Below are 14,159 nucleotides of genomic sequence, written 5' to 3'. Positions count from 1 at the left end.
TGAGCCCGTGCCGTAAGGAGCGGCGGCACACCGCGCCGCCCCGGGGTCAGCCAGGGGAAGCGCTGTGACTTCCAGCACATTCCAGGCTCCCGCCCTCACGCTTGGCCGGTCACCGGGCTCTGGCACCAGAGGCCGCACGGCCCTGGGAGGCGGCGGTGGCGGGGCGGGAGGGAAGCTGGCCGGCGGATCACGGGCAGGGCTGCAGCGCACCGCGGGGCGCAGGCCGCGCGGAGCTGCCCGCTGCGCCCCTCAGCCGTGCGGGCGGCGGCCGGTACGGCGGGGCCCCGGCCGACCCCACTGTGGGGGCGGGCGGGCATCCGACACGTAAAGCGGCGACCTCCCCGCCTACCTGCTAAGGAAAAGGCTGGGGGACGGCCGCCCCGGGGGCGCCCGCCTGAGGAAGGTGATCCCGCCGCCCCACAGCGGCCCGCCGCGGCGGGGAGCAGGCGCTGCCGGGACTTGTAGTCGGCCGCCGGCCGGCTCGGGACTGCACTTCCCAGCGGCCCCCGCGCTCCCCCCCCCCCCCCGGCGCCGTCAAGTTGTGTTTATCGGGGAGGCCCCGCCCCGCCGCGCGAGCGGTGGCGTCAGCCTCGCGAGCCTCCCTCGCTCGGCGGGCCTTGCCAGTGACGTATGAGGGGCTGCTTAATATTCATGAGGCGCAGGGAGCGGGCGGGCGCGCGGCGGCCGGCTCCTTCCCGCCCTCGCACTGCGCCTCCCTAATGGCGCTCGCGACAGCTGGGGACCGGGGCTGAGGCGGGCGCGCGGCGCGAGGGCACCGGCGGAATGCGCCCCGCTGCTACGTAATCCCCCCCGGCACGCGGCGCCGCGCTCCGCTCGCCCTCCTCCCCCGCGCCGGGCCGGGCCCGCCGAGCGGCGCTCCCAGCAGGGCGGCGGCGGCATCCCCGGCCCCGCGGGCAATGGAGCCCGCGCAACAGCGAGCGAGAGAAGCCCCGGCGGCGGCGGGCAGCGGGCGGGGGCAGCCGGAGAGCAGCTCCCCGGGAAAGAGGAGCCAGGCAGCGACCAGCGCGGAGAGCGGCGTGGAGCCGTCGGGCGGCGGCGGCGGGCAGCTGGACGGCAAAGGAGCCGGCGGCCCGCGGCGGAGGCGAGGGGGAGCCGGAGGCTTCGCTCCCCCCGCGGCGCTGGCGGCCGGCGGGACTCCGGCGGCCCCCGGCGGGGCCGGCAACGCCAACTCCCTGCTGCTGCGGCGGGGGAGGCTGAAGAGGAACCTCTCCGCCGCCGCCTCCTCGCCCGCTGCCCCCGCCGCCTCGCTGGGCACCCGCAGCCTGGACAGGAAAGCGCTGCTACTGAAGCCGCCCCGGCAGCTGCAGCCCCTGCAGCCCCCGGAGCGGGACTGGGTGCGGCGGGACCTGCAGCGGGGCTGCGTCCACGTCTACGAGCGCCACATGAACTGTTACCTGCGCCCGGTGCTCTGCACCCTGGAGACCACGGCGGCGGAGGTGGCCGCCCGGCTGCAGCAGCTCGGCCACCGGGGCGGCAGCAGCGTGGTGCGGGTGCTGGGCAAGGCGGGCGCGCCGCCGCAGCCCCCGCCGGAGCTGGCGGCGGCCCCCGCCGAGGCGCCGCCCGAGCCCGCGGCGGAGGGGCAGCGGCTGCAGCCGGAGGAGACGCCGAGGAGCCGGTGGGGGACGCGGAGCGGGCTGGCCGGAGCAGACTGCGGGGAAGCGGCGCGGCCCGGCCGGTTGCCGCTGGGCGGCAGCGCCGAGGAGAGCGACTTGGCCGGCGGCCGGCCGAGCCCGGCGCCCTCCGACTTCAGCCCCGGGGCGCCCCCGGCCGAGCTGTACCTGGCGGGGCCGCCGCTCTCCTGCCCATCCCTCCTGGGGGAGCTGGGGCCGGCCGGCTCCGACACCGAGAGCTTCAGCCCCAGCGCCGAGAGCATCTCCGACCGGCTGGATCCCTACAGCAGCGGCGGCGGCGGCGGCTCGTCCTCCTCGGAGGAGCTGGAGGTGGAGCCGGTGCCCCCCGACGGGGTGGAAGCAGGTGGGGGGCCAAGCCGGGACCCCCCATGCCCAGGGGAGCTGGCCCCGGGGCGAGCAGGGGGGGCGCCGGCGGGCGCGGCCGGCGGGCGGGAGCTGTCGGCGGGGGCCGCGCCGCCGGGGCCGCCCGCCCTGTACGTGCAGCTCCACGGGGAGACCAGCCGGCGGCTGGAGGCCCATGAGAAGCCGCTGCAGATCCAGAACGACTACCTCTCCCAGCTGGGCTTCCGGGACCTGTGGCGGGTGCAGGAGGAGGGCATGGACTCGGAGACCGGCTGCCTCATCCGCTTCTACGCCGGTGAGGGGGGGCGGTGGCCGTGGGGCGGTGGGCGCCGGGGGGAGGGGAGGGCGGCTGGGCGCTGCCCCTCTGCCGGCCTCGGGGCTGTGGCCTCTCACAGGGAAGGTGGCCCGCGGGTGTCGCCGTGCCGGGGAGGGGCCGTGCGGGGAGGTCCCCGGCGGCGGCGGGCAGGGCTGCCCCGAGCTGGCTGGCGGGGGAAGCCGGGGTGTTAGCGGCGCTCAGAAGCTCCGGGCTGCCCCGAAGCTGACGCTGTGCCAGGGCAGCCTCCCCTCCCTTCAGCGCGTTGGGTAATGGAGGTCGCTCTTCGGCTGTTTTCCGTTTCCAGCAGCGGGCGTTCGGGGGTAACTCAGCCTTAACCTGCTGCTTTCCCCGGTGCCGAGGAACGCATCGGTGCCGCTGCCGGGGATGGGAGGTCGGGGGCTGTTTCAGGTGTTCGCAGGATGCCGGCAGCTCCCTCGCGGTTGGGTTGAGCTGCGTGCTCCGGCGTGCTGGGGGACCGCCCAGGGCAAGGCGGGCTGGGTCAGGAGGGGAAAGCTCCGCGCTGTTTTGCCTCTGAGACAGGTTGCAACTGTGCAGGGCGCGCAGATTCCTGAGCAGAGGAGCAGTGCATTTCTGCAAACAAAATCCTGTACTTGGCTTTCCATGTTGTTAGCGCTTGCGATCAGTCTTCCCGTTTGTTAAGAGGAGCGGGACTTCACTGAGAGGCTGAGGCAGTAAGAAAGTACCCAAGTACAGGACGTAGCCTTTGAAAAGAGGGTGGTCAGAACCTCTGTAATGAAAAGGCAGAGGCTTTTTAATGCAGCTTTGCCGTTGCAGCAGAATTTGGGGAGTATTGGGTGGAAAAGGTAGCTCCCATGTTGTAATCATGCAGCCTTCTGCAGTTTTAGGGAGGTTTAAAAACACCTTGTGTGTCAGGTGAATTGGTTTGTATAAAATACTTATTGTAATTTTGGAACTCCTTGGGTTTTAACTATCCTGTCCATCTCTTCAAGAAGGAGAAATTGTTTAGCATCCAAGTAAGCGTTCAAACACCTAGGAAGTTTCCTGTGAAACAGGTAAATGTGGTATCCAAAGATAAGGCTGTGCTGGTAAAGTAGCAAATGCCATCCATCCCCTTGCCCGGCTGGCTGAGTGGAGTGGTCCTTCACTGAACTGTGACAATTCAGCGCTTTAACTCTGAAAAATACAGAGATTCTTCGCTCGAGTGAATTCCGCTGAATGTCAAGTAGAGGCGGTAATGGCGGGGTGGGAAGGGGAGCAGTACGCGACAGAAGTGCCCTGCTTTATTCAGAAGAGAATGTGGGAGAGGTGACTAGTGGTCAGTTCGGCTTTTCTTCAGATCTCTTGGTCAGTTGTATAATGACCCCAGCATAACGAGTGCAGAAGTAGTGTTTGTGCAAGGGATTGACAGAAATAGGTTAGATATGTTGGGGTTAGAAAGGAGGTAAAATATTTTTTTTTCGGATTGTGATAGTGGTCTGTGTGTTTCTCCGCTGCGGTGATGAGGGTAGAAGTCAGCAGGTGATGCTGGAAGGGATGTTGCTTCCTTTATTTCCAGTCACACCAGTAACTGGGGATGCACAGATAACGCTTTAAAATGGGACAGCCGTGTGCCTCCTTTCCTAACAGAATGTGTTCTACAGAAAATACAATCAAAAAGTGTAGCTAAGTTTTACAGTTAAGCCTGTTTGCATGTAGTTTTTATGCACTAAATGATTAATCCTATATGTTAAATGGGGATGTTCCAACTCTGTTTTATTTCAGTGTCTCAACTTGTTTGCTAATGTGGCTTGTACATTTTGGACTTCCTTGTACGAAGCTACTGAATAGAAATGTATTTCTATAAGCATACATAGGATTAAATTAATGCAAATTTCTTACGCAAGTTCATATGCCAAGAAGTATGCCTCTGTACTTCAAAAGTGCAGTGTTTTTTGAAATCCTTATCTCTTTGAGGGGATCTGTGATCAACATCTAAAACACCTGTGATCAGGTGCTTGTAGCAGAATGGTTGCAGCATCTAATGTACCAGACCAGCCAAAAACAGCTAAGAAAATATTACTGACGTGTAATCACACTGATTTTATATAACTGTCTTGGCAAGTTATCTCTGCTTCCTTATTTTGCATCCCCCCCCTCCCCAACATGAAAGGGAGGGAAGGAGAGACACTTGAAAAGAATACACATCAAATTAAACTGGAAGGGGGAGTGGGTTTTGGCCACAGAGTTAGGGTGTTTTGCTTAGGCGAAGTACCTTTTCTTATAAATGATCCTCCAGGATTGTACCCTAAGGAAAGCTTTAAAACAGTGATTTCCTGTTTGCCTGGGACTTCATTGGTTTAAGCAGCCTGGCTTGTCCCAGTGGAGAGAGAACCACTAGCATCTCTATCCCTGTAATTTCCTGCAAGCTCTCTCAGTAGGATTTGGTGATCCTGGTCTTGTATTGATGTAAAATGGCATAAACCTAGGCTGGATTTATTGCATTGCTTCTAAAAAGATTTCTTTCACCTAATCCCCTTGGAGTGGGGAGAGGAGAAGAGAGCACAGTAGTGACTTTCAGGCTTTTTAATTTCTGGGAAGAGACAGGTTTAAGACTGGAAGATTATTGTACTGAAACTTAATGTTATAAATTCCAAATAAGATGATATGGCCAATGATTTAGTGATTATTGTAGGCTGGTAATTTTTCTAGTTGTGGAATCTGGAAAATACGTTTTTAAAAAAAATTGCTAGAACTGCAGAGAATCGGGATTTTCTACTACGACAAAACAGCTTTCTGAAGAAGGAGTCCACAAACATTCTGTACATGAAGTATGTATTCTTTCAGTGCAGAATTCTAAATTTAAAAGCCCCCAAAACCAAAATGTGACACTGGGAAAGTAAAAGTGCTTCCTGTACATTGCCGTGGTTCGTTTCAAAATGTGGTTACTGCGTCTTTGTTATCTCCTCTCCTTTGCTTACTCAGAGTGTGAGTGTGGTTCATTTCTTCAGTCTCTTGACTCTGAGCATTAAACAGATAACGCCGTTACTAAAACAAAATCCCTTACAGCTTTAAGGGTCTGATCCTACTGCCTCTAACATCAGTTTGAGCAGAATTGGATGTTAGTGACTGGTCATGCATGTCAGCTTTTCTCTCCGTTGAAATCTATCTCAACAAAAGATACTGTTCTCAAAGCTTGAAATACTTCATCTCGGTTTAAAAGGATATGGTTAAATAGCTTTCCGCTGAGATATTACGTTACTGAGTTATGGAACTGGATAAGAATCCATAGTGCAGTTACAGTCATGATATTGTCGCTGGGAGACCGATTAGGTCAGACTTACTAAACTATTCCTAAAGCCATAAGAGTGTCTGTGATCCAGAAGGCTTCTCGCAAACAAGTTATAGTATTCCTTATTGCTCTGTAAAAATAATTTTTGTAAAACATAAGTTGTCCCAGTGGCCTTGACTTCTCTGTAATTTGCATGTAGAAGGAAAACCAGACTAATACATGAATCTCATAATTTAAGAAACTGCTTAGTTGTTTTGAGACTTTAGATCAGAAGTAAGCATGGAATCGTATTCAGTGCTGTGTTCTGGAGCGTCTGCCTGGTGAGCAGCATGAGTAATATGATCTTGGTCTTCGAGACTGCTTCAGTACAATGGATGTTTGAGGCTTTTTTGTTTTACTACTGAAAGGTGATGTTATTTGTGATTCTGGCACTTGGCCACCATTAAATTCTCTGCTCTTTAATGTGACATAGGGCTTCTGCACCTGCTGGTGTCATCAAATATATCACTTTTCAGTAGGCGATTGCCTATAGGCAGAATACTAAGAAATGCCAGATGTAATTAGGGGTGTTAATTTTGCAACTGGCTGTCAGATGTTATTTGGGAAGAGATGTTTTTTCGCTCATGTGACCTTTTAGAAAACCACGAGGAGAAAGGAATCCAGCTTTGTCTTAATGTTCATTACAAGAAAGGGTAGTCTGTCCACTATGAAGGTAAGGGTGAGAAGATCTAGTATCAGGATCAGTTGCAGTGGTCTAAGGAATTTTTTTGGTTTTGTTTTTTGTTTTGTTTTGTTTTTGTTTTTTTTTTGTTTTTAAATAGCACTTGGTAGTTGGGGTCACGCTAAGACTTCCAGCTATATGGATGGAAACATGGTTTTAGATGCTTACTCTTACATGAAAACACCGTAGGCCTGGCAATGCTGAGCTTTGTGGAGTGTGACGTGTATCGAATCACTAGCTGCTTGTTGTGCTACTTGGTGAATAACTCAGTTCAGCTGTTTAATACATTGGTAAACTCAATTTAAATGACTAAGTGCTGTTTAAGGGAGGAAAATGTGCAAAGACAGATGTGCTTCTTAACTGAGGGTAGGAGAACAGCTGTGCCGTAAAGAGCTCCTGCCTTTGGAGCACTGACTGAGTTCTGAAATCCAGTATCTTATTTAACATGAAAGAAATTAATTCACATCACTGTGAATGCATGTTTTTTAACAGATGTGATTGGAAAGGAGAGGTCTCTGTGAACTTGTCTGAAACCAAAAGGAGAAACAACCTCTGCCTATGGCTGCCATGATATTGATTTGTTTTTTTTCTTCCTGACATGACTTAGATGTACATTCTTTTACCTTGAAATCATTTACGTGTTGGCATCTCCTGCAGAGAGAAGTAATACCTAAAACTTGCTGCTTTGGGAAACTATCTCATCTCAATTACATCATGTGTTTAAATCCAAGCTTGGTCCTTGGCAGGACTAAAGTAATGAAATTTCTAGGCCTGTTCTGCAGGAAAGTTTGAAATGGCTGGGGTGCCCTTGGCTGGCTCCACCTGTCCATGTGCGTGGCCGCTTGCTTATCTCCTCGTGGTTGGAATGGGTCTTCCTAAGGTAGGCGGCTTTGGGGGCTCTGAGGGCGTGGCGGCCTCTGCTCGGGCGCAGGAGCAGGAGGAGCCGTGCAGATGACGTTGGAATGCTGGTGGAGACGCAGCTGAGCCTCCGGTATGTGACAGCTGTGAAGTACAACGGTTTTTGCAGCTTTTAAATTCTGTACTCCTGGCTAGCATCCATAATTGAAGTATGTGTGAAGTACCAACACGGGAGATTTCAGTGTGATGTACATAAGGGTTACTATATATACTAAATATGTAGTACCTAAATTGGTGCATCCAGGAGCTGTATTTCTTCACTGCTAAAGCACAGGATGCAGCATTCTCCTTTTTTTTTTTCCCCCCTTTTTTTCTTCATATGTTTTGATACTATCCCTCTTTCCATATCTCATCAGCTATGTCCTTAAAATTTTTTTTTATTTTAAATTGTGCATAAGCATCCTCTTGATGATGAAACTGCCAATATACCTAAAAGCCCTTGTGCAATTAAAACATGCATCTGTTCTGTTGCGACACTGACAGGCTACTATGCATCTAAAGCGCTACCTGGTTCTTGGGAAGATGCTACTTAGTAGTACAAAAAAGAAACGTTCATTTGAAACTGTATTAGCAACTGTTATGTGCTTCTTAACTATGAAAAACTACTTTGTGGTTTTATGAAACAATATAAAGAGAGATTTCTTTGTTATCCAAGTGATCCTCTGGAAGAGAAGGAAGCATAAAACACCATGTCTGAGATGGTTGGTTTGAAAAGTATACGCATACAGAATTCTGTAGAATAGAAGCTTAGAGATAGAAATCCTAAAGAGTGCTACTTGTTAAACTCAGCAGTTTAATGTGGAGGGAACCTGTACTTCACCTGCTTACAGCTGTATTTCCCTCTGCGTTTAAGGGGTGGTCATTTTGAATTAACTGTTTAAGCTGCTAGCATCTTGATTTAAGAAAAAGAAATGAAGACTGACTTTCTATTTGCCTTGGACAGTAGAAGCAAAGACCCTTTGACTTAGTCTTCAGTGTTTCATTATTTCACTGCTTGTGGAGTGTGTCACACTGGCATTTTAGATCAGCTAAATCTGTGAGTGTATTTGTTTTCAGCTTCCCTTGACTCAGTTTTATTGCTCTATTTTAGAACTTTTGCTCAAATGAGGATTTACACTCTGTGCAGCCACATGTCTGAAATAGCCCTGTAATAACTTTATTCTTTGACCCAGAGAACTGAATGTTGCGTTTACCTTTGAGGTTTTTTTGGTGAAGTGGTTGGTTTTTTTTTTTTTTGGTGTGGATTCAAATGGAATAGACTTCGATGCTTGGAGTCAGTTGCAGTTTGTGTGGGGAAACTAACTCAAGTGAAAGGACAGGGTGGGGTGTGCTCAAGTCTCTTGTTTTTGTAAGCTTCACTATCTTGGCCATGCAATTCCAGCTTATTTTTTCCTTCTCAAAGATGTTTAAGAGAAATGCAACCAACCACTGTAAACAACTAACAAGGATTAAACTCACTGAAAAATGAATATGTCTTAACTTTTTCTAGATTGGGCTCTAAGACAGGAATTCTGAAACTAAGCTCTTCAGAAGGTATTTAAGAAACTTCACAGGAAGACAATGTCCTCATTTCAAAAGTAATCAATTACCTCTTGCTTATGATAATCATCTGTGAGATTGGAAACCTGTTAAAATTCCAACTGCATGGTAGTGACAGAATTGTAGAGCTTAACTACTTCAAATCTGTACACAAATTTTATGTCGGAAACTTTCTGTGAAAATTCTAGATTTTCAGCTTCCTGCTTCACCCAAAAGTGCCTGCCTTCATTCTTTGTGTAACTTTTATCCTTCAAATAGCTTTTCTGGACAGTTGAGTTAGCTGCAGCATTACCTTTTTGTAGAGAATAATTTTTACATTTTTCACTCTAAAATAACTTGTATTTGCTGTAGAATATTTTTTCCCCATTAGGCTGGCATTTGTCCAGTATGCTATCTTAACATAGATATCATTTTCCAAAAAATAATTAGTGGCAAATTCTAACTGAACGTTTTTCTACTGGTTGCTGTTAAATACTGAAGCCATCTTGGATATTGGAGAATTTTAAACTTAAGACTTTTTATTTGTGGTATATTTTAATTGACTCTTAATTTACTTTTTTTTTGTATGTGTGCTATATGATAAAACGTTAGCATGCAAAGAATAGACATCACTTGCCTGTTGGAATGCAGCAGCTGTCCTGACAGCACGGAGGGATGTATGTTAGTTGTAAGTGAATAACAGTATTGTGTCCTGCTGAATTTCTATTCAGGATTTCAGGTAGGCAAAATTAATAGTAAAACCAGTTTTCTGTGGTGTCTGTGCTGGCACATCCACCTTTGGTGTTTGCTTTTTTTTTAAAAAAAGCACTGGCAGTAATCGCCATTTGGAGTCCTGTCTAAGTTACCACGGCTGTGGTCACCCCCTCCATACCCTCTGCCACTGTCACATAAAATCATTTAGTTATGTAAGTTGATAGTCCAAATTCTTTATGCCAGTTGCCACAATCAGGATTCCTCTTGCTTCCCTGTTTAGCTAACTAGCTAGTCCTGACCCCTTGGGTCTGATGGCTGAGACTTTCTGCTCCTGTGGTTGTGGTTAAAATATGTGGAAGAATGGGAGTGTTGCAGAAACTCTTGGGGGTTTTTGTGCCTGCCCCCCCCCCCCCGCCCCATCCATTATTTAGGGGGCAAAAATTGTTTTTTGAAGAACATTGCGTTTAAAAATGACAACTGTTAAATCAGGAAGAAAAAGCTCCTGGAGTGAAAAGTAATTTAATTTCACAACATAGCATACTATTCTTTAAAGCTTTTTCTGTTGATGGGGAAGTAAAATTTCTTCCAGCTGGCCTTGACTTATTTGAAGGGATGCTGAAAATACTCTTTGCGCAACTCACTATGTGTTCCTCAATTTGACAGCTAAGAATAACTATTTACATGTTGATGTAGAATACTGAGTTTCAGGGGATTTTTCTCTCCAGTTTTATCTAGCTTAGTTCTCTGTGCAGAAGGAAAATGAAATTGTGTAAGTGGAGAAGATTTTTCAAGTTTAACTCAACGTTTCTTGTGGGCCAGAGGTAAATTTGGCCCTTTGCAGGGTCTTAATTGTTCTTGGTCTTGTCCAGTGGCAATGGGAATCTTCAGACCAACTCCACCTGGGCTCTGAATTGTATTCGTAATTCTCTAAGCCCCCTAATAGCTGCGTGAACCGGTTCCTCTCATCTGCGAGCGCTCCAAGTGCCATGCCAGCTTATTTAAATAAAGACAAAACACTGGGCCTGGGTCCAAGGGGTAACGAGGAGCTGGAATGCCTTTGAAGTTCAGGACCGTAGGCTGTAGGTGCGATTTACATAAAGCTCATTAGGTGATCTGAATGCAGGTTCTCTTCCTGTTTGTTCGATTTATGAATCTTTGTGTCCAAAGAGAAAGAGATAGTAAGACTTGTAATTAAGATAAGTAGCAGGCCACTCCTTTTCTGAATGCGAGCTCTGGTGAGGAGAGAATTTTGTGCGTAGCATTAAGGGTAGAAGAAAACCTGTGATTCAGGCACCTTCAGTTGATGAGAATAATACCAACTCCTTTCTGTGGAAAAAGCTGCATACTTCTTTAAACTGTGCTGGGTTCAACCTATTATTTGCTTTAAAGTAAATGGTACAGAAAAGCGTAGAGTTCTTACTAGCAACAGTTCTGCTTTTATATAAGCCATAGATGGTCTCTATCTAAGCAGCTGTCATCAGTTTTAAAGCTACCTTGAAACTAGTGTCTAAGTGGACAGTAATTTTTCTGATCAGAATTGCATATGATGACGTTTTGTTGTTCTCAAACACTTGCTTTTTCTTCCTGCCTGATCCTCTCTTTTTTTTTTTTTAAAGCAGATAATATGTAGCAGCACTGGGTTTGTGATAAGAGTCCTGCAAGCAGCAAAGCTACCTATATATGCAGTCTGCTTGCTCATAAGATGATTGTTCAGATCTACCAGTGACTTCCTATCACATTATTCTATGATTATTAACTCAAATTGTAAGTGACGGAGGAATGTATGTTTCCTTCTGCTGTGTTACTTAGCGGGATGGACAGATGTCTAGGGGACAGCAGTCTCCGTTAGCAGTCGTCTTATTTATGAAACTTAATTATGTCTGAGACAACCTAATATTGTATGTCACTATTGGCTTTCTGCATCTCCATATATTTACTTCCATGCTATAAAGCTTGCCTGTTGGAATAAAAAAGTTAATGACAAAAACTGTTACGAGTGAGGTGGTGGAACACCTGGAAGAAGGCTAGTATGTATAATGTACTGAAGTTAACAGGTTTGGAGCTCTTGGTTTCTTCTGGTACCAGTATTACATGGCTGCAAACATGAAGGCAAGATAGTTTGCAAGTTGCAAACGGGATGGTTCTCAAAGTGAAGTCAATCGCATATGTGGGGGAGATGCAATTTAACATCTCAGAAATACCAACAGGAGCTTGTTGAAAGCTGTGTAATGTGTAATTATACAAATGGATTTTTTCCCCATTTCAGTCCTAAAGTTGAGAATTTTTAATGTACTGTCTTGGCAAAATCGTGGAGCTCGTAGTGTGGTTGTATGGATTAAAATTTCAATGGTTAGAAGTAGACCTGAGTTTATATCCTTTCAGAGCAAGTAGTTAAATTTTTTTGTCTTGAGTGTCCTAGCTAATAAAAGAAAGGACTGGCTGAAAATGGGAATCTGAACTCTTTGAAGTGCCCAAGCTCTGTGAAGTGGCTGTGGATGTATCTTATCCGTTTTTTTTTTTTTTGGTGGCACGAAAATCATGTCCCTTGTCTGTATCGACCAAAATAGAATCTATAGTCTGTATATTCCCTGTAAATAAACCGAAGATTAATGTGGTACATTTCAGACTATTAAATACAGAAAGTGTTTCCATTTCATAACTTCCAGAACAATGGTATCATCTGTCTAAGTATATTAATTCCCCTTAAGATTAGACTATAACACTGAGAACTGCTTGGTTTGTCTCTCTTTAATCTTCTTGATAAAATGACAACTTTAATTCCTGCTAATAGGAGAAGAGTACATTAAATTATTTTACTTTATTTTGCTTTACAGATTCCATCTTGGAAGTGTCACTTGTAAGAAAAATGTCTCAGAATGTTTCTTTTTTGAATTCACGTGATAAAAGATCCTAGTTTATTTTGCAGCTTCCAGCTTTTTCCTTCATAATTGAAACCCAGAATGAAAATATGTTGATCGGTATCGCTAGATATTGTAGTACAAAGATTGAGAGGCTTTGTAGCCTGCAGTGGACTACGTCACATTCCTTCTGTCACTGTCAGAATAAGTGTTTCTCTGGAGAAAATGGTCTGCTAGGGCCTGGGGTATACATTATATTTAATTTGCAGCACTGGGTGGGGTGTGATCCTTTGTATAGTGCTCCACTGGAGCGTGAGCAGTTTCAGCACCTCTTGCCGCTTCAGTTTTGCGTTAATAGGAGGTGTATTTTGAGTTCCTGGCAAATAACTGATATTACTTACACTGTGGAAATGGGGGAATGCAGATTTGTCACCTTAGTTGCTAACAGTACTGTCTTGAGACTGTCAGCAGATTGCAAAGCATAGATCAGCTGTAGGTCCTTTTAGCCTAGAATATGCAGCGAAACTTTTTTCTCTTTTTTCATCTCCGCCTCTTTTTTTCATCTTTTTTCTGCAGGAAGTTTTTGGGCATTCTTGGCTGCATTTGCCAGCTCACCCATTTTGTACAGTTTATTCCTCTTGAAGATTTTAGGGGTTTTCTCTGCAATTACCCATTTATCAGTACGACTTTGTGTGTGTTCCTCCTTCCCTCCCCGCCCTGTATCTATAAGGCTATGTATGAAACAGTACCACTATGTTACGTGGGGAGAAGAGCGTTCATTCTAGCGTGGCAAACACAGGGCTGCAAAAATGAATAAGCAAAATTCTCTCCAGAAAGTCGCAGCATGTAGTTAACATACACAGACACAGGAATTTGTTGTAGTTATGTAGAGTCAGGCAACGATGTAGCCAAAAGAGATAAAAAGAGCAGAGCCTTAAAGAGGTTTAAGGTGTATTATACCTTTATATTACAGAAACAAGCATGTGAAAAGTTTTTGGTTTGTTTTTTGTTTAAATAAAAAATCCTATGTCCCATGTATGTTCTTCACCCAGCAGTGCATCTCTTACAAATGTAGGTTTTTAAGAGGCAAAGGTTGGGGCCTGCATAATGTTCTCAAAGTGCTTGTCTGTAAGAAGAATTTGTAAACTGGTTATGAAAGAAAGAAAAAAGGCTAATCTTGCATAGTAAGACTTATGGCTGACAGTAGAAGAGTTCATGCTGTTGTAGCCTTTGAACCTAAAATTGAATGTACTGAATCTTTAATGTTAGACTGCCTTGTAAACAGTGGTATTACATGCAGCACATCCATAAGGCTTATGTTTTTTAGGAATGTGTGTAGCAAACATGGAGGAGATTCAGCCTTTGGCACTGTTCTCTTGCTTGCTGTCACCAGCTAAGCTAGGTGTGATCAACTGGTCAAGTTAAAAAGAAAATGTAGTTATTAATCATTGCCCTTTCTGAATTGTGAAGGAAGGTGCTGCTAAAGAATATGGTACAGGGCAAGTCTAGTCTCTTCTTGTAGCCCTGAAAAAGGGTGGATTCCCCATAAGCAGGTTCTGGGAACTCAGTGTTTTGCATAGGTGTACTCGTCACTGGTAAATGCAAGAGAAGCTGTAATTTTGATAGGGGCGCACTGTTCTTGTGTCTATACGTTGTCTTCATTCTGTGAGGTTCTTAACCATATCGCACTTAAAGAATTGGTGAATTGCCTTTCCAGAGGTGGTATTGTTACTTCAAGTTTGTTTGGGTGCTGTGCACATTGGCAAGACTTAATCAGAGGTGTTATTTGACTCTCTCTTCAGTAGGTTCTTTGGCCATTGTGCCTTGGCGCTCTTTGGCTTTTTGGTGGCGCTGGCCTTTTTCACATTCA

General features: G+C 47.1%; 1 protein-coding gene across 1 annotated transcript in view; it reads left to right on the top strand.

Moving 5' to 3' along the window:
• The first annotated feature begins 893 nt into the window (after positions 1-893).
• The window catches only part of PHLPP1 (PH domain and leucine rich repeat protein phosphatase 1), a 159,312-nt gene continuing 146,046 nt past the window's right edge, over positions 894-14,159 (top strand). The window contains exon 1 of the mRNA XM_068396941.1: positions 894-2,289. Within this exon, the coding sequence (XP_068253042.1) occupies positions 918-2,289 (1,372 nt within the window). The 5' untranslated portion in view covers positions 894-917. The remainder of the gene's footprint in view (positions 2,290-14,159) is intronic.

The sequence above is a fragment of the Nyctibius grandis genome, chromosome 3, assembly GCF_013368605.1.
Source record: "Nyctibius grandis isolate bNycGra1 chromosome 3, bNycGra1.pri, whole genome shotgun sequence".
In the NCBI taxonomy this organism is placed as follows: Eukaryota; Metazoa; Chordata; class Aves; order Nyctibiiformes; family Nyctibiidae; genus Nyctibius; species Nyctibius grandis.
This window is presented reverse-complemented; position numbering and strand designations above follow the sequence as displayed.